This window comes from Helicoverpa armigera, chromosome 6 (assembly GCF_030705265.1).
Source record: "Helicoverpa armigera isolate CAAS_96S chromosome 6, ASM3070526v1, whole genome shotgun sequence".
NCBI classification, from domain to species: Eukaryota; Metazoa; Arthropoda; class Insecta; order Lepidoptera; family Noctuidae; genus Helicoverpa; species Helicoverpa armigera.
The window spans coordinates 7,961,996-7,984,507 of record NC_087125.1 but is presented as its reverse complement, the minus strand read 5'-3'; the positions used below and the strand labels follow the sequence as shown (position 1 = coordinate 7,984,507).

Sequence of the window (22,512 nt, the reverse complement as noted above, 5' to 3'; positions counted from 1 at the left end):
CATTTAGCCATAGAGAATGAAGAAGAAATTTATTCAGTCTATGGTGGAATAAACATCTGTTTCATGTCTGTGTTTTGTATTGATTTTTTCGAGCACAAATTATTCATCTAATAATTCTTCATAAAGTGATTTGATTGTATTCGCTTCAAAATACCCCGGAGGTTTATCCGTGTGTTATATATCTTCAAAACGCAAGGTAACTAAGCAAGAAGCGATTCTTTTAATGCCATTATTGTAATCTTTAAGTAGTTTTAACAATGACAAATTGATTAGATCAAATGGATGTAGAAATATTTTTTCTAGAAAACCATCTTGTATAGGTAGAAACTTAGGTAAAATAAGTCTTGAATAACGTTAACGCAATACCTTCCAAACATTTCGATTAGAAGGTCATTGTATGTCTTCAAATACTTATTTTACTCTGTTTACCTCGACTGATTTACTTTCAAAACAACAATATAAGAAACAGCAATTCGCCTGCCTTACTACGTTTTTATGTACCACAATTGACCACTAACCGTTATAAACGCTACAATTTACAAACAAAATCCAATGATCAAACTGCATTATAGTGTCTCAAATTCTAAAATGATGGATTAAAGCCTTCTCCATTTCTGAATATTTTCCTAAACAACCATTATGCCATCTTAGAGACCTTGACTTTTTAGCATGATATGTACTATTTACTTACATTGAAATCCCAAGGGGACCTCTTCCCACACATTGATAGGTTGTAGCTTACATGTTATTGACTAATGAGTTTCATTAAAATCCAAATAGTTGTTTTAGTGTGCAAAAGTAATAAACATACCCGCATACATAAAACATTATATATGAACTTCAGCATTATATTAGAAGGATGTAACATGACCTTGTACCAACTTTCACGCTTATATGTTGCACATTATTACAAAACTTACATTTAATGTTCATAGGTTGCTGCATACTAAGAAATTAGGTTTGTATAAGGATGAGTCCAGTAGAGAGTGTACCAGTTGCTGTATTAAATTGCATAGATGATTATGTTGAACTACTCTATGATGACATACCAGAAAAAATTAAAGGATCTGCTCTGATCCTGCAGCTCGCAAGAAATCCTGATAATCTAATAGAACTGGCAAGAAATGGTAAGATGAATATTTATTTGATGCCTATTATGAGGTGGAAGATTAGTGACAAGTTTCTTTTACATATTGTTATTTAAAGAACAATTAATCTTTGTCTTTTAGTCTCACAATAATACTACTATCATGCATGAGGCAATCCTCTTGAACAACTTTTTGGAGTGCATTATTCAAATCAATTTACCTTTTACAAGCTTTCTTTTTAAATGGTTAGTTAGTGTTGAACAAATCATGTAAACTTCTTCCTCTAGACTTGGGATTCGAAATGTTTTCCATCTATATTCAGTTGTGATAGCAATACATCCATACCAATACTGGCCGTTTTCCCGCAGTTTCACTTTGGTCCTGTGGGAACTACTAACCATACCCTGTAGGAATCTAGCTTATTTTAGTAGCACAAAAGAGTGTAGCTTTCCAACAATGTAAGAATTGTTCAAATCCGTTCAGTCGTTTCTGAGCCTTTAGGGTAATGAACAAACAAAAAAATAATATTTTACCATTACTATAAATAACTATAGGATTAAGATAACATTCAAAGCTTATTTGAATGTGTTTTTCTAATTTACAGAGGCTTTGCTTAGTGCCCTATCAAGAGTTCTAAGAGAGGAATGGAAAAGGAGTATTGAATTAAGCACAAACATAGTCTATACATTCTTCTGCTTCTCTACTTATAATGAATTTCATCCTGTCATTATTCAATACAAAATCGGATCACTGTGTATGGACGTAATAGATTATGAACTGAAGAGATATGATCAATGGAAGGAAAAAGTCGAGGGAAAAAAGCAGGTTGTAACACCTGATAAGGTAAGAAAAACATAGAAGGAACTATAGGTATTATACCAAACCTAATTAAAAATTAACTTTATTCTGCACTGGGACCTATAGAATGAGTTATATAATCGCAGTATTTTTAATGGAGTATGTATTTCTTTTAGAGTGAATTGCCGAAAAGTCGTATTCCTGAACCAAAGCGTCGTCCAAAGTCAGGAACATGGGCTGTTGCCGATGTAAATATGCAAAAGTCAAGGACGCTAGTATCCAGTTACCATGAAGACCTATGTAGCGCCTCTGACGACTTTCTATCAAAAAGCGATGAAGAACAAATGAAGCGCAAATTAAAAACACTATCAAAGCGACAGGAACAGTTGTTGAGAGTTGCCTTTTACATGCTGCTGAATATTGCAGACAACATAAAAGTTGAAGAGAAAATGCATAAGAAAGATATTGTTGGCTTGCTTATCGGTGCCATGGAGAGACATTCAAATATTGATCTCCTCATTCTAATAGTATCATTTCTACAAAAACTTTCCATTTTCATAGAAAATAAAAATAGCATGGCATCACGAGGAATAGTTGAAAAATTAGCACCATTGATGGATTCTTCTAATGCTGATCTAGTCAACGTCACTTTGAAATTGTTGTTTAATTTAACGTTTGATACAAAATTGCGAAACAAAATGATAAAATTAGGCTTATTACCAAAGTTTATACAGTTTACAAGTAAGTTAAATATTTATTTTGAAGATTGTGGTAATATAATGACCTGTGTAAACTTGTAACGTTATTTAAAACCAAAAATTACAGGTGATGACAAACATATTAACCTGGCTATGAAAATTCTATACCATTTGAGTATGGATGATAGAGTCAAACTGATGTTTACGCAATCTGACTGTGTTAAACTGGTGAGTACTTATTAAATTGAAAGCCACTGTTTACCCCATGTTATTGTGAATGAGTATTCTTCAGATAAACTCCATCCAAAGGTTGTCTGGAAGAAATCGCTGTTTAGCGATAAGTTTTAGTATAATTGTACTGTTCTTTGTGTGTTGTGATTTCCTGTGTTGTCAATTTTCTTGGTGTACAATAAAGAATAATCTATCTAACTATCTAAAATGTGTTGGTGCAGTTGACGGACATGCTGCTGCTGAACGTGGGCGGCGAGGGCGCGGGCGCGGGCACGACGGACGTGCTGCTGGCGCTGTGCATCAACCTGGCGTGGTGCGAGCGCGCGGCGCAGCAGATGGCGGGCGAGGGCCGCCTGCGCGACCTGCTGGCGCGCGCCTTCCGCCACCGCAACGCCATGCTCATGAAGCTCGTGCGCAACCTCTCCCATCACGCCATCAATAAACCTCTTTTTGTTGTAAGTTCAAAACAATATATAAGGTATAAGTACTAAGTACAATTTAGCGAAGGATGATTGCTAGAAAAACATATTTTAAGATTTTCTTTTATGATTTTTACATAGATTCGATAAAAATGACCCATAAAATGTGATATTTTCGCGAGTAGAGAATGGTATAAAATATAAAAAGGTTAAAAATATCCTTTCCGAGATGGGGGGATGAAGATAACACTCCTATACCATACCTATAAGTAAGGTATATATTTTTGTCACAGGAATTTGTAGGGGACATAGCAGGAGCTGTCACAAATGGAGATGCCAGTGAAGAGTTTACAGTGGAATGTTTGGGAACTCTTAATAACATACTGAACATCAATAACAACATCGACATATTCGCAGTCGTAGAACGATACAATTTGATTCCCTGTATTATGAAAATTTTAGATCCAGGTAAGGTATTTATATAATTTATATGTTTCTTCCTATTGTAAATCACGAGCAGTTTTCGCGCCCTTTTGTCCTTGTCAGAGGAGTTGATTGAACGCCCAGTCCATCGTCAGTAATTTTATTTATATTAATCCATACTAATATTATAAAGAGGAAAACTTTGTATGTTTGTTTGTTTGGTTGTAATGGATAAACTCAAAAACTACTGGACCGATTTTAAATATTCTTTCACCATTAGAAAGCTATATTATCTGCGAGTAACTTAGGCTATATTTTATCCCGGTGCGGGCAGTAGCTCCCACGGGAAGCAGGTGAAACCGCGGGAAAACGCCTGGTTAATAATAAAAGGAACAAAATCAGTCAATGTATGTATATGTGTCGTGGTCAGAGGGCAGTGCGGACCCGGAGCTGGTGCTGGAGGGCGTGGTGGCGGCGGGCGCGCTGAGCGGCGACGAGCGCGCGGCCGCGGCGCTGCTGCGCGCCGGCGCCGCGCACGCGCTCGTGGCGCACCTGCGTCTGCGCCAGGCCGACGACGACCACGTGCTGCAGACCGTCTTCGCCTTCCGCCAGCTGCTCGCGCACCCGCGCGCCGCCGACTACCTCGTGCAGCGCACTGGTACGTCTACACTACAGCTCATTGCCGACCACAGCTGCATGCTGTTACTGTTGCAGCCCTACAAGCCTCTCACACGGAGATGGATTGAGCGTTAATCACCACGCTTGCTAAATGCGGGGTAGTGATTTCAAACTTTATAGTCCAGGTTTCCTTAAAACAGTTGCATGCGAGCCCCCTCAAATATTTACTTTTATTCCCAGTACCTATTACCCCTTGGTAAACTGGTTTTCAGACTTATTCGTCTTCTGACTACCCGTAACGACTGCCGAAGATACCTGCTATGCCACAATGTGGGTTAATACTAATAGGTTTGATAACAGTTTGATTCGAGTGTCTGACAATAAAAACAATTTAAATGTAAATTGTAAATTTTGCAGAAGCTCCAGCATATCTTATCGATCTCATGCAAGATAAGAACTCGGAGATACGTAAAATGTGCGACAACTGCCTTGACATCATTTCACAGATGCAAAATGAGTGGGCAGCTAGAATAAAGGTACGACTTATTAAATTAAAGCATAGTTTACACGAATCTAAAGGCTACTACACACATGCCGGCGGGATCGCCGCCGGTACAAGCCGCACAAAGTCGTCAAGCATCATTCCGGTTGTGACAGTCACATAGAACGCTAGTGAAGGAACTGATGCCGATAAGCCGCGCAACCCGCCATCACACCCCGGCGGCCATTCCGGCGGCTCTTTTGTGCGGCAAAGCCGGCGGCTCTTTTGTGCGGCAAAGCCGGCGGCTCTTTTGTGCGGCAAAGCCGGCGGCTCTTTTGTGCGGCAAAGCCGGCGGCTTTGTATGCCGCCGGGTGCACGGCGGCCTTATTGACTGGCAACCATCGCTGGCTTGGTATTTGCTTCAGTTTTTCAAGCGTTGACGAGAATAGAGCGCCTGTCAATTAGGGAGATTTTACAAGAAGCCAGTAATGCTGGCGCCAGTCCGCGCAGATCACTGGCTAGAAAATATACGGGCGCCCTATTTTCGCCAGCACTTGAAAAGCTGAGGCAAATACTAAACCAGCTATGGTTGAAGCCACTAGTCTGACATACAGTTTGTCACTTTGGTTTTTATCTAGGTGGAAAGATTTCGATGTCACAACGGCCAGTGGCTGTCGGTAGTGGAAACTCTCGGCGCTGAGGGTGGCACAGGAGATGCTACAGACGACCTGCCTCCCTACTTGTCAGCCGAGTATCTTACTACACATCGCCTTACTACGTCAGGTATCTTTCTTGCTTTAAGTATATTGGAAATGGTGTTAATTTGTCACCGACTTCTAAAGCCATGTGAAAAGTTTTATTTTGTCTATTTATTTTGGGAAAAAGTTTTTGATTCCAAATATTTTTAAAACCCACAGTGGTAATCATTACCATAATTGTGGAGTCTTAACCAATATAAATAAAATATGCCCAAACACAAGTTTTAGCTTTCAACCGTTAAAGAATTCCCTAAACTGCACTTTGTCCTTACTTTGGTTAGTGTAAAAATATTATAGTGATTTGATCATAAAAAAAGACATGCTACCTGACTAAAAACCCTGATTTTGATCCAATAGTGCTTTGCTCCTATTGGTCTTAGCGTGGTGATATATATAGCATATAAGTAGTCTTTCTCGATAAATGGGTTAACACAGATTTTTTTTTTTTCAAATCAGACCAGTGGTTCCTGTGCAAGCAAGCAAACAAACAAACTCTTCAGCTCTATAATATGAATAATATAGTATAGATATGAAGCTCGATTTTGTATCAACCTGTAAAACATTTTAAAAAATTGTTTTCAGATTCACAGACTTCACTAAATGATGACTCTGATAGTTTTTCTGGAGATGTTAGTTTGAATCGCGTCAACAGCAGGTACTTTATGGTTTTACTTAATTTTTATTAATAAAATCGTTTAATTAAACGCGGAAGAACGGACAGACAGACATGGCGAAACTAATCATAAGGTTACATACTATCCCCCTTACTTATAAAAATCTCTAATCACCTTCTAAGCAATATTTTAACTAATCACTACTTAATGCCTTAAGTAGTGATTAAATGTGTTAAGACATGATTAAGCAACGTTTATAAGTAAGACTTTTCTTAAACAGCCCTTAAGTATTACTTATTATTTAATTCACGTTTATAAGTAAGGCGGTATGATTCCACAAGCTAACCAAATATTCGCACTCGCTCCGCTCGCCCTCTCTTGTTCGAGTGTTCTTTTTTTAGGGTTCCGTAGTCAACTAGGAACGCCCCCTGCTTGTTAGTTACTTCATGCTCTTTTTTCTATGTTTAGTCGTCGAAGTAACAAAAAAAGACGCATTTCTATTACTGTATCTGTCCTAATGGTGGAAGCTGACAATTGTTGTTTTTTTGTTTTTCAGAAACACGTTAAACGACCGGGCAGATGAATTTTACGGTGGAACAGATAACATAGTAAAGTCTACTGAAAAGGACGAGTTTGCTAAGGACATTAATATTTTTGCCTAAATAGTGATTTCTCATGAATAAATGTCATACTATAAGAGCGCTACCTCACCGGGAGCATTCGCGTGTATTGTAGGCAACGTTACAGACTCGACAGTGCGCAGTCAATAAGGGAGAAAGCTTTGTAACGATACAAAACAAGTTTACATCGGAGGAAGGGACCGTGATTTATAAAGCGCACCTTGTTATAATACAATGTGCTGGTACCTAATATCTCGATATAGCTTGTAACGTCAATGTGTTTTTTTTTTGTAGGCATGACACCAATACCTATCGTTTCTTTTATATCGCACTCAAAACGATGACCGCTTCGAGTGAAACAAATTAAAAATGAATACTGGAAAATTCAACTCTTAACTGTTTCATTATAAGCGAATGTTCGTCAGTCAAGAAGGTAGCATGTACAAACTAGAATCAATCTATAATGTTACATTACACGCTAAATCTCACGGTGAGGAAGCGCCATCATACCTAGGTTTTTAATTCATTAAATAAATTATGTAAATCTAAATTATTTTGAAACTTAAGGTAATAAAATTAACCAGTGCAATAAGTAGATAGTTTTATTTCTAAATATATACAGGAATTAATTTTAAGCAGTGCACAAAAAAACTGCACGAAAATAACATTTACCTTCCCTTAACTAAGGAAAAATAGTAAAAATATTAATGTGGACTTGTCCTGCACAATCAGTATCAAATTGAAAACTAATTATTTTATTTAAACTGCAGTTTTACATATAAATCATACATAGTCATTAAGTGCTTATTTCTCATTACAAAACAAAAATTCAAATTGATCCCCTTACCTAACTGACATGAAGTATAAAAACACTTTTGGTTTCTTTGACAACCAGCCTCTTTCTTTGATCTGAGCAACTAACATCAAAAGAAATACTTTAATATATGCATTTGAGTCACTTCTGTGCGAATGTACTTCTTAGTAGTTCATTTATTCGTAACTGCAGTAACTTTTGTTTCCTATATGACAATTCTGCACTCATGGTTTCACCCAGATCATTGAAAAATTCTCTCATGTTAACATCACTCATATTGCCCATAAACTCATTATTATTGGACGCCGTACTGTGTTCAGTTAGATCTTCACAAACAGTTGACTCATCATACACTATTTGGCCATCTGGTAAAATTTGTTCTAAATTATCATCTTCAAGAATTGTATCAGTATCAAGTAATGTGTTTTCTTCAAGTGTGTCAATGTCATCTTGATTTTCTATCTTAATATTTTCATCAATCATGAGTTCACTTTCTAATTGTAGATCTTGTTGTGGAGATGGTTTTGTTTCATCATTATCTTTCTTTTCTAGTTCTAGTAGCTCCTTTAATTTACGTTGTATGGCTTTATAAACTATGGGAAAAAGAAAATTCATATCAAAGCTCTCTGTACAGTCACTCCTGTTTTGTAATAAGGATAACACTTGATCATGAGTAACAATATTAATACTGTAATCAATATTTTCATTTGTACTTTGACCATGTTTTAATGGTAAACCAAATCTGGTGTTTATAGTTTTGTGGACATGAAATGGTATTTTCAAGTAAGTTTCTTTGCTTATGTATGGATCTAAAAAACTTAAGCTGCCATCTAAAAACTTGTTAGTGTCCTTGCAGGCCTGTAGAACCTTCTTTGATACAGTTCCAGTATCAATCAACATCATTAATTTTATGTATGTGTGATATTTCTCATACCACCGAACCCTGAGACGGTTAGCTGAAAACAAAAACATTACTTAAGCTATTTTTCTAATGCTCCATTCAATAAAATAATGTTTATTGACAAGAAAGTAACATTACATTCTGGGGCTTAATTAAAATTAGGAGAATCGAGAATTATTTATGCAATATATTAATAGCTATGGTAGTTCATTTATTGATTTCTCTACATATTTTTTTACGTTATTAAATATTAAATTCATCAATTCAAAAATAAAAAAAATATTAAAAATAGACGGCTAAGGTGTGGTTACGGCCCCAGAGACAACCTCCTCACAATATGTGCCGTATCAAGGAGTACTGCCTTCGGAATCAGTCCCCAATCCAGCTGCCTAACGAGAGGCTCATAAGGTGTCGGTCGAGGATCTTGGCTATTGGACCATTGGCTGTAAACAATTGGCACAATAACAGCCGTGTCGACGAAGTCAAGATAGGTACTTTATTTTTGTTTTTCTTTCTCAGCTTTCACTAGGTTGGATGATCTTGGCCACTTGGTTATGCAAATATTCACCGTTAGCCAAACGAGAACAACAATAGCTATTATTATTTATGTACTTATCCAAGATACAATGATACCTAAACTTACATTTCAGATGCTTATAGATCTCATCCCAGACAATCTTCAAATTATTCTTGTGGGCACTCAGTGTCACATCATTTGGTACTGGTTGATAAATAATAGGATATTGTTGAACAACTTTTATTAATTCTTCGTCTGAACAGCGTGACATGTTGCTTTATTCACAGAACTTACATTACTTATTGTACCTAGAAGAATGCATAAAATAATTTGATAACTATTATAGCTAATCGCAAAAAGGGGCACCAAAAAAAATTTTTGAATCTACTCGCATATCCTCATTTATTATTAATGTGAGTGATTCAAGACAGATACATTAATCAAAAATAGTAGATACATTAATTAAAGTCTAGAGTGGATAAATTCCAAAGAATTGTGCACAGGCAAACCACCGGGCTGTTTGTTTTGATGCAGTTGACATTTTGTTGACGTTGACGTCAGTGCCATAGAGAGCACTTTACTCTTTGATATGCTCGTGCTCCACTTGCGTCTTAACGCGTAAAATTTTGACGTTACGCAAATGTGGCCAACGTTTTAATGGCATTTTATACAAATGGCATTATTAATAGCATTAAACGTTAAGCGATAACTCGGGTGTCGGTTTTTTTGACACATCAAAGGGTTTTAGTGCGTAGCTTAGCGCGCTTAGTGATGTTGGCTACATTAATGCCATCTCATTGCCCGCATGCAAGAACGAGTGTAGATACTTTGTTTTAGCGGTAACTGCATTTTACGAGCACGATAATGGAATGGTCAAATGAGAAAGCTTTAGTTTTTAGAATTATTTTATGTGATAGTTTAATGTGTGTTAACGCGTTACTTCATGAGGGATTAACTCTGCGGAATTGTACCTAAGTGTAGCCAACACGCATTTTTAATGTCCTAAGTAACGTGTAGTTGGCCATTGACATTAACGTTAACGCTAACGCAGATGGAGCAGTAGCATTACTGAAAATGTCTATATTTTAATGTACTCTGTGGTGTCAGCTGTGTGAATTTCCTGTTTGTCAGTTCTGTCACTGTCAATGGACAATCCGTCTGCAAAGTTTTCACCACGAGCCCGAAGAGAACTAATAAGTTTTTATTGATCTGCTTTTCGAAAGAGTTATTATTACCATATTAAAGACAATCATGAACAGAACATTGTCAAAACTCCATATGAAACGATACGTTATGCTCGGCCGTGTCGCACCATCTACAATCCGATGCATGTCTACCAAAATTGAAGATGTTTCTACGCATACAGGCCAAGTACCAAAATATTTATTTATTCAAAAAACTGATTGGAATAAGAAATATTTAATATTAGAAAATTAATACCATTGCTTTTAATTAAGCTGCTATTTCGTAAGGTTAGACATATTTTGAATTGAATCGGTCTTACATAACAGGATAAAAACTAAGAACTATTCTACTCGCATACAGTAATTTATAAGTACTTATTACATGTCAATATGGCACAGGCCATTGTGTATTAAATGTAGATATTATCTTTTTTTATTTTTGTTTTAAAAATTGTTATTAATGGTTTTTTTTTACAGAAATGGCAATCTGATGACTACAGGCTAGTACGATTTATGAATGCCCCTAAGCAAGTCAACCCCAACTGGGCAGTCAACTTAATAGCAGAAGTACCACCAAAAGAAGTCAAGGAAAGGGTAGTGTGGTGTGATGGTGGCAGTGGACCTGAGGGCCATCCTCGAGTCTATATTAACTTGGTAAGTTTTTGTTCCTTTTTTCTTGAGTTTCAAACCTATTGCCTACAATTATATGTACCTACCAATTTGTATATCTATTTCTATATATATCAAAGAAAGTCATGTAAGTTACACTTATTATAACTCGAGAATGGGTGAACTGTTTAAGCTAAGACTGTAGTCCTGGTAGGAGGACATAGGGTAGTTGATTGATTAGTCAAACACCAACTACAGAATGTTGTTGAACAGTAGCGGCTTAAGGGAGAGGGGTCTTTCCACTGTAGGTAAATTCAATTTATTTATATTTCTAAGCTGTTTAGGCACTATTTGTAAGATGAGGTGGAGGACTTTCGTGTCCCACTCAATATCATTCCAGTGATTTTATTTCAAACTTGTTTCAGTATTTTTCAACTCAGAACTACTGATAATTTATGTTTAATAGTAGAAACCATGAATGATTTATACCCAATGGTGTAGCTAGTATAACTTGCCTGAGTATACCAATCTCCATCCGTAACAAATATCTATCCATACATTCTCACAAACTTTCACATTTATAATATTAGTAGAATACAGATAGATGTTTTCCATAATTTACGCTGAACGTCAGATAAGTACTTAACATTTATGGTTGTATTTCAGGACAAACCTGGTGATCACTCCTGCGGATACTGTGGACTGCGCTTTGTAAAAAAAGACGGTCACTAAATGAAACAAAAAAAACAGCTAGAAGTTTGTACTACAGTCTCGAGCAATAAAATAACAACACATCTAAATATCCAAATTGTGTTTGTTTTGTTTACATCATTGAAATAACTGAAACAAAAATGTTGCTCACATACTTAGCTGAAGTTAGATTTTTTAGGGAATGCATTGTGACAATGTACCTACCTATTGGGTGACTGGTATTTTTATAACCGATACTTGAACACATGAACTTTTCTAAAACTTGTTAGTTAATCGATGCTTCTTGTGATTAAGCTCATGCAAATAAAATAGTTTCTGTGGGAAAGTTCTTTGTAGTCATGATTACAACCATGTGTTCAAGTATCTATCGGTCAGTATTACCAGTCACCCTATACACATGTCACAGTGCATTATATTCTCATGAATGACTGCAGTTACTGTACCTATGTATTCCTTACGTAGTTTCTTAAAAATTGCTTTGTTATAGTAGTTGTTGAATAAACTGAAAGTTAAATATTTATTTCATTTTTATCGTATTATATTAATACCATAAACAAACAGCTATTTCTTTGGATATGCCCACTGTCTTCTACCTGAGGTTCTTAATATATGAAGGTGCTCACTAGAAAGAGATTTTTGACTTTTGTCAGGGGCTTTGTCCTGCAAATTTAATGTGTCAATTGGATATCAATGGAATCCCAATACATAGCAGTTTTAAAGTTAGCTAGAATTCTGCTACTAATATAAGACCAATGGTTTTCCAATGACATTCAATTGGTTTGCTATTGGTTTATGTGGTAGTCTGCTCTACAATCGTAAATCGATTGCAGACAATATAATTAATCAATCACACATGAATTCATCACAGAAAAGCCTCTAAACGTTTTTAAAACGAAATAATAGTTCATTAAGTCATTGGAACTCTTGGTAGAATTTGTACGGCAACGCCTACAACAATTCAAATGAGAGTCCGTGTTTGGATCTCAGTTGGATATCAATTGTACCTTCTGTATGTTGCTTAAGTAAAATTAGCAGAATCAAGCCCCAGGCAGAAAGTATAGATTCCTAACCGAGAATTAATAATATTCAAGTTGGTTCATCTGGATCTGGAGCCTATTTGATGCAGCAACAAGCAATTGTTTCCATGTTAGAAGAAGATACCTACTAAGGTGTATGGGCCAGTATTGTGACACCCAAAATACAAGCAGGTAGGCAAAGTAACATCAATAAAACTTTTATTTAAATAACATATGCACTAAAATACACTGATAAATAAATTAGATGCACTTGGTTAGAGATACATTGGTTATTAACATTTTATTTAATTCTGTAATATAATTTATTTATCATGCAAATACTGTTGGAATATTATTCTCATTTAAATTACTTATTGGGAGTTGATTCTGCGCTTTCATTTCGTAATTCTTGCCTGACATCAATATTGGATTGCAATAGCTCCTTCAATCTTTCATGTATGTCGTCATTCTTTTTTTCCAAATAATCTAATGCTGTGTTTAACTCATCCAATTTAGAATCCAACATGATGTATTCTGAAACAAAGGCAAACAAAATTAAATGGGTGGGCCATTTAATTTTTGTATATTATTATGGCTATGACTTCACTTAATCCTCCTCACAGCTTACCTGTGTCTTAAAGCTTAAGCAACTAATTTAAGAGGCCAAAAAGTAGTCTATACCTGTGTGTCCACACACACAGTGTTTTCACACAAATTAGTAGCAATTAAAACCAATTTCTTAAATAACTATTTAATGGCTATTTTCTTAGTATTTTGATGAATATATGTATTTATTGTATACCAGGTGTTACAAAAGTACCCAAAAAGCTGAAAGGGGATTAATAAATGGTAAGCTTTGGCTTTCTATAGCATAAAATGTCTTTGTTGTTGACCAAATACTTTTTGTAAATAAACTACTTTTTATTATACCTATTATACTTATTCCAGTTCTTTAAAATTACTTAATGAATAAAACCACTAATATAGATGCTCAAAGACACGGGCATGAGTAACATTACATGTAGATGGGTGTATTGAATTTCTTGCTGAATGTTAAGCTATATTCTCAAGATTATGAGTACTGATAAATTAATGCCGACTATAAGAAGACTCAGACTCAGACCTCACCTTCGACGGCAGTTTCCTCCTCAACATCACTCTGTTGCGTCGGTTCTATTTCATTGTTGTCTAAAACACCATTTTGGTTGCCGTTATTCTGATCTTGACCAGCCATTTCTATGTATTTTACAGATAGTTTGGGTTGAGAATTATTTACGGTTTTAGCTAATGTATTACAATTATTGATATATTATATGGCCAAACATATAAATAATAACTTAGTCAGTTTAAGAATTCAAGAATTCGAGATGGTGTCTGTGTCTGTGTCTGTCAGTCTCACTCAAATGTCACGTCTGTCAAAAATCACGGGATCTCCAGTGCTGCCACCATACAATGCCGTTCTAGACATCGTTCTAGATAGCGAAGTAGCATGTAGTAATCTGTGGCTTCGTTCCGAACATAGAAAATAGTACCACGCACCACCATACCATCAGAAGAGACATTTGCTTTTCGCTTGCTGTACTCAAACTGTTAAATGAAGATGATCTCTATAACAATAAAAATAAACTTACACTGATCACCCATTCACATCTAACTCCAACTCTCTCTTGTATTACCTTCACTGAAGCCTACACAACACTATTTTTTCATTTTTCCAGCTGTATGAGGCTGGCCTTACATTCTTTTTTATAACATGGCAATTTTATAGTAAATACGTCACGTCATATTTGATTTGACGAAAGAGCCAAGAGGAAGCCTTTGTTTTGTACTCAGTGAATTAGATTTATATTGAGGAGAAAATATATTCCATATAATTTATTGACACGTTGTGTTGTTGTTTAAAATAAAGTAAGATATCAATCTGAAATTGATTGTTTAGTTCTATTGTGTTATTATTGACTTCTTAGTGTTTTCGTTAAAGGTAAATCTGGGACGTAATTATTGGATGATTATAATTATTGTGTTCATTTTTTATGGTAAACTTCCACAACATTCCACCTCCTTTACATGATTCCTCATTCCAATGATTAATATTTCGTATAAATTAATTACAGCATAAACATAAAATCAATGTGTGGTGATGACTCATAAGTATCTGCATCAATAATTATTTACGGAAAGTCAGAATATGTCATGAACATCTAATGATTTTTTATTTTCTTACAAAGAATCTAATCACTCTTTCACACTACTGGATGGGTTTGATGTGACTTGGCAGTACTTTATCATCATCTGCCTAGCCTTCTCACAACTAAATTCAAGTGAATTCCATCCTCATCAATCGCCAGTGTTTACATGGAGTGACTGCCTACCTGTCATCCTCAATCCAATTACATGGATAACCTGACACCTGGTGCTCATTGATAAGTGTGATTGTCAGACTTTCTACTATGAAATATGTTCAAATGACAGCTGGGACCCACCAATTCAACATATCTTTAGGAATACTGAGAAACTAGGCATCATAAGATGGTTTGGCTACTTTTTGACCATTATTTTACATTACATTAGTGTCAGTAAAACTACTCAAAATCTTGCGGTCAGTAGCTAGGTTTAAATCTTGTAAATGATGAAGAGTGACATGTGCTTGTATTCCTGTTGAACAATCAAAACCTTATAGACATAATAGTCGCTATCTTAATCCTAACCAAAGGGTAAAGCAGGATGTTATAACTAAGACTGTCCATCTGGCACCATGCTTTACCTATCAGAACAGTGATTACTACACAGTTGATGTATCATATTGCTGTTAAAACAACAAATACTGAAAACTACAATAACATGAATATTTTTGGGGAATCAATTGTACGAGAGGCGCAACTCCAACTCATACTTAAGCTTTTATGTTACTCATTTTGCTTTTATTTATCTGTGCCTGTGTTATTGATTATTGTTTTTATTTACTTACAGATTCAAGATGACATCAGGACCATACAACTACTCTTATATATTTAAATATATTATCATTGGCGATATGGGAGTTGGGAAATCATGTCTTTTGCACCAATTCACGGACAAGAAATGTTAGTACATATTATTTTGTAACCTTAACATTTTTTCCAGATCTCGCTGAAAATGTCTATTGTGCCACTCGCTCTAGTCCTTTACTGTCAGAGTATGATTACTGGATTAGAAAGATGTGTTATATGTAAATGTATTTAGATGAAAAGAAGAATTACCAATTTTTTTTCTTTCCATTTGATGTAGGTAATAGTAGGCTTCAAAAGTCAATTGTTGACTGCTGCATCTGTTTATGAATATTAAACAAACTAGAAATACATAATATATTTCAGTTGTATGTACTTAAAAATAATATGAGCATTCAGTTTATTAACAGAAGCATAAATTGATTGATTTTTTCACAAAAACGTGGTACACCCTAAACTATATCTATCTTCACTGAATGGAGTCATTATAATTTCTTTTATTTTTACTCTTTTTTTAAATACATTTTAATATTTTGTATATGGTTCTTCAAACCATACAGACAGAATTCTGTTGCTGGGGAGTTTGTTCCACCACTTCTTCCCAGTAAAAACACATAAGAAGTGGAGAAGGGCAGGCGTTATGGGGGCAGCCTTTGTAAATTTGACCTTCAAAAAGTGATGATTTTCAGCCTACTTTGCATAAATGACTTTGATTTTTGAGTATTTAGAGAATGTTGAGCATCTGGCGCATTTGTTGTTGGGTGTCTGTCATAGAGAGTCCAATGGTTTTTCAGAAGGCAGTAGGTCTGCCAGCCAGTTTTATTTCTCAGAAGTCAGAGTTCTGAAAGTCAGTCTCTCCATGTAAATTCAAATTCATTTATTTGTTTGTACATAATATCTTAATTAGGTCTTACACTGAATTATCAATGATATTCAGCTGTAGCAAGACGCAAGTAGTAAGACTGGAAGCCAATCCCAACATAGTTAGGAAATGGCTAGGCAAAGGGCAAGCTTAAAAAATAAAACAAGTAAGCTGTATAACTATTAACTAGTGTGTAAAAATCAATTTTTTGTTTCCAGTCATGGCTGATTGTCCTCATACAATCGGTGTAGAATTCGGAACCCGCATTATTGAGGTTGCTGGACAAAAAATCAAATTGCAGATATGGGACACAGCAGGACAAGAAAGATTTAGGGCCGTAACTCGGTCATACTACAGAGGGGCAGCTGGAGCCCTTATGGTATATGACATAACCAGAAGGTGATTATAAGAAATAAACATTTATGCTTGTAATTGTTGAGGTACATCAAGTTTAAAATAACTGTGATGTTGGCTAATAGATGTTAATATGTGCAGTCAATTATTATAAGATCTTGCTTGCTTATATGTTTACTCGTGTTTTAAAATAAGTAAATCTCATGTAATACCTATTCACAGCTAGAGTATTGGCTATCTACAGGCTCAACTCGTTAAGTTATTTCGGACGTACTTTACCATATTATACATGATTATTTTATGTTGCAGATCCACTTACAATCATCTTAGTAGCTGGCTTACAGACACACGAAACTTAACTAACCCCAGCACTGTGATATTCTTAATTGGTAACAAATCAGATTTGGATGGACAAAGAGATGTAACATACGAAGAAGCAAAGCAATTTGCCGACGAAAATGGGCTTATGTTTGTTGAGGCTAGTGCCAAGACGTAAGTTTAATTCAACTTAAAATTTTAGCACAGTTACAATTGAAGATGAAAACAAAGTAATGCAATGTACAAATTAATCGCTAAGTTGTGAAGGTCTTTAGAATCTACCTGCACCTTGTATGATGATATGTAGTACCACCATCAATATATATGTATATAGGTTATAGACAAGCACTGCCACAATCATCTGTCCAAGATGTTCTATGGCCAATGATGAGGTGGTTCTAGGTACTAAATAAACAGTTCCGAACAATTATTTTGTCCCACACGACAGAACAACGTTTGAGCAGACACGGGTCTACTCACTATTCCCTCACTCTCATAGCCCGATGGGACGGTAATCCGACACGACCGGAGAGAGATCAGGCACAGGACCGACATTTACGTGCTCTCCGATGCCCGAGTGTAAGAACAAGCAATTTTTAGACTACGGGTTGCTTTGTGAAAGTTTCTAAAGCCCACATTGCACAGAAATTGCGTTTGTGACCATTATTAAGTTACTCATTGCGTGAGCGCAACTTTTTGATGGTTGACAAGTACGCAGAAAAACAAACTATTATTATTGAAAAACCAGTGAACTTGGTTTGATTTGTTTGACTAATCTGCCGCCTCTAGGCTCTATCGACAAATCTACCGCTAGGGGCACTTCGTCAGATAACGCGGCGCCCGCGTTTTTTGCACACTCTGCACGACATCCCTGATGGCGACATCGCGGTCAAGCTAATACAGAATGATACGATAAAGGTACAGGAAAGTGATTGTAACTGTCTGTAATTACAGTGGTCAAAATGTGGAGGAAGCCTTTCTTGAAACAGCTAAGAAAATATATCAGAGCATTCAAGACGGGCGACTCGACTTGAACGCAGCAGAGTCGGGAGTGCAGCACAAGCCGGCGTCGCCGGGCCGCCCGCTGGCTGCACCGCCGGCCGCGCGCGACAACTGCGCCTGCTAACCGATCTCGCGATACTATATACATACATATACAGAAATCATACTTAATGGTTAAGAATTATTATCCTAGTAATAAATTTAATTGTCATACATTTTGTTTTGTTTTGACATAATTTATATTAGTGTACATTCCACGTTATATACCTGTTGTTTTGTTTAGAACGTTACGAGCCATTACGCACAATCGATGGATCACTGGCGACATCAAAACGTATTACTATTTAACAACATATTTATTTATGAATTCTATTTTAGCAAATTCGTTTCGACTCTCATGGTCCACGTATGCCCGGGACGGGGTCACCTGGCAGAAATTTCAGTTGTGGGTTATTATGCAGCTCGATTTTATTGGACAGTGATATATCAACACAAATGCATCATTAAAAGTAATTTGAGTAACATATTGACATCAATTTGATAATGAATTATCGTTTTCGTAAATACAATATTCGAGCGAAGTTTTCAATAGACGGTGAATGTTCTGATTACCTACTACGACGGTGAATGTTCTAGTTTCCGCGGTTTCATAAGCACATTTCGCGTCTCCGGATATAATATATCATTTGTGACCCAGGGATACCTACTTTAGCAAATTTCTTTGTTTTCAATTTTGTACATTTTTCCTGTCGTTTTCGTTTATTTCCGAGCTTACTAACTAACTGCTGCGAAGACTACCTTAGACTTAGAGACTAGTCGACAGTGCGTAATGGCTCTAAGGGTGAACCATGAGAAGCGCACGATTTAGATTTTGAAATTAAACTTTTGTTAAGCGATAGACATATATAATATTAATGATAATTGTATCAATGACTATCTACCTATCGCATAACGCCAATCCAAATCCAATAATTCTATTTTCTTAATTTTTAATTTCTGAATTGCTTCATAAAATTAGCTTTCTTAGTAGGTACACCTACTGAACAAATTATATAACACGCACTCCTGATGGGACACCTTTAAATGCACTATAAATGTAATTCCACTTGCAATGTACCACATCGGATTATATGCGTTTGTATGTGGCAAATGCCACTATTACAGCGTTATTACATTATTGTTTAGGCATTTTTTTTATTGACATTCGATATACATACCTAATTCAGGGATTATAAAAGTAAGTCATTCCTATTGTATTTTGAGGAAAGTATTTGAAGGTAGGTACACAATTACCCAAGAAATTAATTTATTTAGGGGTAGATGATCAGTTGTCAATCGAAGTTAAACAATTCATAATTTTATTTCTTAGAATTTAATTAATTCAATTAAAATCGTTTGATGTTTTGCTTATCTAACGTTACGGGCATAGGTACATTGTAAAAGTGTCGTATTTTTGCATTCTAATAGTGCAAATAATCCGATGTAGTACTTAGGTATATTAATTTATCGTTTTAACTATGACTGGTTTGTTTGACAAAGTATTTGCTGCAAACTTGTTTCATAAGTTTTGTCCATATTGTAAATGGTATTATTTATGATCTATATCATATTGTTAATTTAATATATATTGTTAATTTTAAACAGGTATATTGAATTCAATCAAGACACTACAAATAGAAACAATTATTAACAAAGGCTTTTCTTGCACGCATCATTCTTTGAAAGATATCTTCTGTAGAGTATAGGTATAGCACAAACATAGTGGAAGCGGACGCGAGTAATATGCCCGGCGTTGAGTTCGCAGTGCTTGCGCTACCTACATATTGCGCTAGTACCTGCGCCCGCCTCCACCCTGTGCCTGAACGGTGCAACTGACTTTATATGCCACGAACCTTTGAGTCACTGCGTGTAAACTGGTTGTCATACCTATTTACTGAAATTTAATTTGTGGTATCATTTACACCGTCTGGCTATCCCTGTAACCTGTGGGAGCTTTATGTCGGCGTTGACTGTTCCGCCTAACTGTATGGCGAGACCATCGGCAGATATCCAAAGAACTAAGTGCCGAACACTCGCCAATCAAGTAAACGAGGAAGAGCTACTCTCTAGGGCAGCGGTGGCATCACATATTAATTAACACCAGACACATCAAGTTAGTCAAACTTCGATTTAAACTTTTCTTTGTGTCTGGGGTCATAGGTATACCTATTCTATTTGCATAATAAATATTACCGAAAAACTTCTGTGTACTCACCGACCGGCGAGTAACTACAAATTTATAAGAAATTGTATCTATTTACCTATTATATGTAAAAAGGTTAACAAACTATGTAAGTTCTATGTTTTACACATTAGGTATAGGACTATGTATTATGTTTTACACATTAGGTACGTTTGATTTATAAAAGTAGGTACTTTTAATCATTGTCATAACTATGTTACACCTAAATTTATTTATACTGCATTTAAAAATAAACTTTGTTTTTGGGCAATTGTAGTTATTCAAACGCTTTTTTACGTTAGACTCTCTACGTCTTAACCTGAATAGATTTTGGTATTTGCTGTTCCTGATGTTCAAGCGAAATCGAATAGGTCCGTTTTCAATTCTGTACTTAATTATCTACACGTGCAGACTTATCAAAAGTTCACCTGAATTACCTATTTTTATATATCTACTTAATTCATAACTTTATTTTGTGATAGTGGTGCAACATTGTGGGTAAAAATCAGATATGGCAGCGATTGCGCGTAGTCGAATTAGAAATAATTACGTACAGCTGCAAGCACTTCAACCTACTCGATTCTGTATAATTTTACCAATCGAACATTAACGTTCTACTTTGTGATAGGTACGGTTGAAAATCTATTGAAGAAAGATAGATTGAGGTAGGTTGATGTGCTGTCTGTTATCATAATTAAGTCATTGACGTACTTTTATAGGTTATTAATGTAGATAATAAGTAGATATTGTATTTATGTAAGCTTTTTTTAAATGCATGTGCAGGTCGCGAGCCCTAGACCCTTGTATTAAGCATTTATCACATTATGGAAATGCGCGAGCCTCGGCAGGCTATGCGTGCTTCGGAAACGTTTTTATACATTCCCATACTGTGACTATTGCCAAGCCGCCTCTTTCCAAATGGTGGCTTAGGAGGATCCATAGGTATTGGTTGATCATTTAATTTCTAATAATTCGTTTTTTCATTTCGTTTCAATGCAGGAAGTTCAATATAAAGAAATTAAATCTGGCCTTAATTCTCAATCGGAATTTTAACACTTCTTTTTTTTAATCTTTATTTGGTAGAATGTTATTGTCTACGCTATATAAATATTGTAACGAATCGCAAAAGATATGTGTAGGCACCTAAAATACATATCATTTTCATCCCCGGAAGGAGTATTTTTACTCGCTCAGTTTTTATCCTCCTAGACTACTCTTCTAGACAATGTATTTAGAGAGCATCGTGTATTCTGTACCTAGTAGGTAGTCCATTTGAGCAGAAATAATCTTGAGGATTTTTTGGACAAATACAAAAAAATCATAGGTATTAACTGCTGCTTAAAATAATGGTTCGATTAAGTAACTGTTATTGTTGTCCTTACAATTATTTTAATTTTTCATTTTTAGGTAAAAGATCACAAATGAGACATCGATATATCGTATCGATACACGTTGGATGTAATAATGTAGGTGTACGTGTACTTTAACAAAAAATATAGCCAAAAACGTCGCCAACCTGTGCAAAATGCCATGTCATTCAAATATTTTTTATATATACGTACCTACAATGATTTCAAAATTAGGTTAATTTACTGTTTATAAGGGGCCATTTAACCCCCTTTTAGCTTTATGGATACCATTGTACCCAACACGTTGTAGGTATAATAGCTGCGTCGTGTCGCAGTTATCTTAGTTATCAGCTCGACTCTCACAGCGCTCGGTATGTATTTTATGTTTAAGGCGAGGAAGTGGTCAACAATAATTCCATAACCGGCACGCGCATCTAAGGCGCCAAAAGGGGTCGGAGCGTCTGAGCGGGGCGAGGATAACAATACGCGCGCTAGCTTATAACTAAAAGTCGTAAGCGACAAAATGGTTTTGTAATTTTATTATTTAGAAATGATAATTTGATAAAAAATCCTACTACAATTTTAAAGAGTATGTATATACTCAACTACTAAAAAAGTTAAGAGGCTTTAATCGGTCCCGTTTGCCCATAATATGTGAATCTCTTTTTAAAAAGAGGTATGTTTGATATATTTTTCTCTGTTATAAAAGTTACCTAATCATGTTTCTACAACTAACAAAATAAGGTTTATATCATGAACTTTCAGGTAACCAAGTTGTATTTTGATCCGTTTTGTATTTACTGAGAAAAATTGACATCCTTGGCGCCAAAAATTCCAATTCGTCCTCTTAATGCGGTAGCGTGTCAACACATTTGGACATGCAGTCCAACTCAACAAAATATGCAACTATACATATAAG

At 35.7% G+C, this 22,512-nt stretch overlaps 5 protein-coding genes across 7 annotated transcripts; 3 read left to right on the top strand and 2 right to left on the bottom strand.

The window, feature by feature from the left end:
• Positions 1 to 26: 26 nt before the first annotated feature.
• On the top strand, positions 27 to 7,340 carry Kap3 (Kinesin associated protein 3). The gene is made up of 12 exons (XM_021333543.3): positions 27 to 196; positions 936 to 1,127; positions 1,693 to 1,931; positions 2,063 to 2,627; positions 2,712 to 2,812; positions 3,037 to 3,270; positions 3,528 to 3,702; positions 4,088 to 4,315; positions 4,693 to 4,811; positions 5,395 to 5,539; positions 6,097 to 6,169; positions 6,685 to 7,340. The coding sequence occupies exons 2-12, from the start codon at positions 971 to 973 to the stop codon at positions 6,788 to 6,790; spliced, it is 2,142 nt and encodes a 713-aa protein (XP_021189218.1). The 5' UTR covers positions 27 to 196; positions 936 to 970; the 3' UTR covers positions 6,791 to 7,340.
• Positions 7,341 to 7,478: 138 nt separating this feature from the next.
• Positions 7,479 to 9,534, bottom strand: LOC110375489 (uncharacterized). The gene is made up of 3 exons (XM_021333619.3): positions 9,438 to 9,534; positions 9,107 to 9,288; positions 7,479 to 8,518 (listed from the first exon to the last, which is right to left on the bottom strand). Exons 2-3 carry the CDS (start codon positions 9,249 to 9,251, stop codon positions 7,704 to 7,706), a joined length of 960 nt encoding a protein of 319 aa, XP_021189294.3. The 5' UTR covers positions 9,252 to 9,288; positions 9,438 to 9,534; the 3' UTR covers positions 7,479 to 7,703.
• Positions 9,535 to 10,092: 558 nt separating this feature from the next.
• On the top strand, positions 10,093 to 12,013 carry LOC110375476 (probable NADH dehydrogenase [ubiquinone] iron-sulfur protein 6, mitochondrial). The gene is made up of 3 exons (XM_021333591.3): positions 10,093 to 10,351; positions 10,642 to 10,818; positions 11,440 to 12,013. The coding sequence occupies exons 1-3, from the start codon at positions 10,232 to 10,234 to the stop codon at positions 11,503 to 11,505; spliced, it is 363 nt and encodes a 120-aa protein (XP_021189266.3). The 5' UTR covers positions 10,093 to 10,231; the 3' UTR covers positions 11,506 to 12,013.
• Positions 12,014 to 12,702: 689 nt separating this feature from the next.
• LOC110375491 (bublin coiled-coil protein) lies at positions 12,703 to 13,864 on the bottom strand. The gene is made up of 2 exons (XM_021333622.3): positions 13,629 to 13,864; positions 12,703 to 13,034 (listed from the first exon to the last, which is right to left on the bottom strand). The coding sequence occupies exons 1-2, from the start codon at positions 13,732 to 13,734 to the stop codon at positions 12,868 to 12,870; spliced, it is 273 nt and encodes a 90-aa protein (XP_021189297.1). The 5' UTR covers positions 13,735 to 13,864; the 3' UTR covers positions 12,703 to 12,867.
• Positions 13,865 to 14,248: 384 nt separating this feature from the next.
• On the top strand, positions 14,249 to 18,236 carry LOC110375472 (ras-related protein Rab-14). 3 transcript variants are annotated; one of them, XM_021333586.3, is made up of 5 exons: positions 14,249 to 14,408; positions 15,471 to 15,583; positions 16,568 to 16,748; positions 17,013 to 17,195; positions 17,976 to 18,236. In XM_021333586.3, exons 2-5 carry the CDS (start codon positions 15,478 to 15,480, stop codon positions 18,145 to 18,147), a joined length of 642 nt encoding a protein of 213 aa, XP_021189261.1. In that variant the 5' UTR covers positions 14,249 to 14,408; positions 15,471 to 15,477; the 3' UTR covers positions 18,148 to 18,236. The 3 variants fall into 3 exon arrangements, with proteins under 3 accessions (XP_021189261.1, XP_021189260.1, XP_049691771.1); XM_021333585.3 differs by having other exon boundaries at positions 14,282 to 14,481; XM_049835814.2 differs by having other exon boundaries at positions 14,282 to 14,536.
• The last annotated feature ends 4,276 nt before the right edge of the window (positions 18,237 to 22,512 follow it).

What these genes read in the sequence shown, in the direction of transcription:
- Kap3 (XM_021333543.3), top strand. Translation starts at nt 971, where the DNA reads ATGAGTCCAGTAGAGAGTGTACCAGTTGCTGTATTAAATTGCATAGAT. An exon ending in AAAGTTTATACAGTTTACAA is followed by an intron (nt 2,628 to 2,711) that starts GTAAGTTAAATA and finishes CAAAAATTACAG; the next exon opens with GTGATGACAAACATATTAAC. An exon ending in AGTGGGCAGCTAGAATAAAG is followed by an intron (nt 4,812 to 5,394) that starts GTACGACTTATT and finishes GTTTTTATCTAG; the next exon opens with GTGGAAAGATTTCGATGTCA.
- LOC110375489 (XM_021333619.3), bottom strand. Translation starts at nt 9,251, where the DNA reads ATGTCACGCTGTTCAGACGAAGAATTAATAAAAGTTGTTCAACAATAT. An exon ending in GATCTATAAGCATCTGAAAT is followed by an intron (nt 8,519 to 9,106) that starts GTAAGTTTAGGT and finishes TTTTGTTTTCAG; the next exon opens with CTAACCGTCTCAGGGTTCGG.
- LOC110375476 (XM_021333591.3), top strand. Translation starts at nt 10,232, where the DNA reads ATGAACAGAACATTGTCAAAACTCCATATGAAACGATACGTTATGCTC. An exon ending in TTTCTACGCATACAGGCCAA is followed by an intron (nt 10,352 to 10,641) that starts GTACCAAAATAT and finishes TTTTTTTTACAG; the next exon opens with AAATGGCAATCTGATGACTA. An exon ending in CTCGAGTCTATATTAACTTG is followed by an intron (nt 10,819 to 11,439) that starts GTAAGTTTTTGT and finishes GTTGTATTTCAG; the next exon opens with GACAAACCTGGTGATCACTC.
- LOC110375491 (XM_021333622.3), bottom strand. Translation starts at nt 13,734, where the DNA reads ATGGCTGGTCAAGATCAGAATAACGGCAACCAAAATGGTGTTTTAGAC. An exon ending in GGAGGAAACTGCCGTCGAAG is followed by an intron (nt 13,035 to 13,628) that starts GTGAGGTCTGAG and finishes CCTTTGTTTCAG; the next exon opens with AATACATCATGTTGGATTCT.
- LOC110375472 (XM_021333586.3), top strand. Translation starts at nt 15,478, where the DNA reads ATGACATCAGGACCATACAACTACTCTTATATATTTAAATATATTATC. An exon ending in CCAATTCACGGACAAGAAAT is followed by an intron (nt 15,584 to 16,567) that starts GTTAGTACATAT and finishes TTTTGTTTCCAG; the next exon opens with TCATGGCTGATTGTCCTCAT. An exon ending in GTTGAGGCTAGTGCCAAGAC is followed by an intron (nt 17,196 to 17,975) that starts GTAAGTTTAATT and finishes CTGTAATTACAG; the next exon opens with TGGTCAAAATGTGGAGGAAG.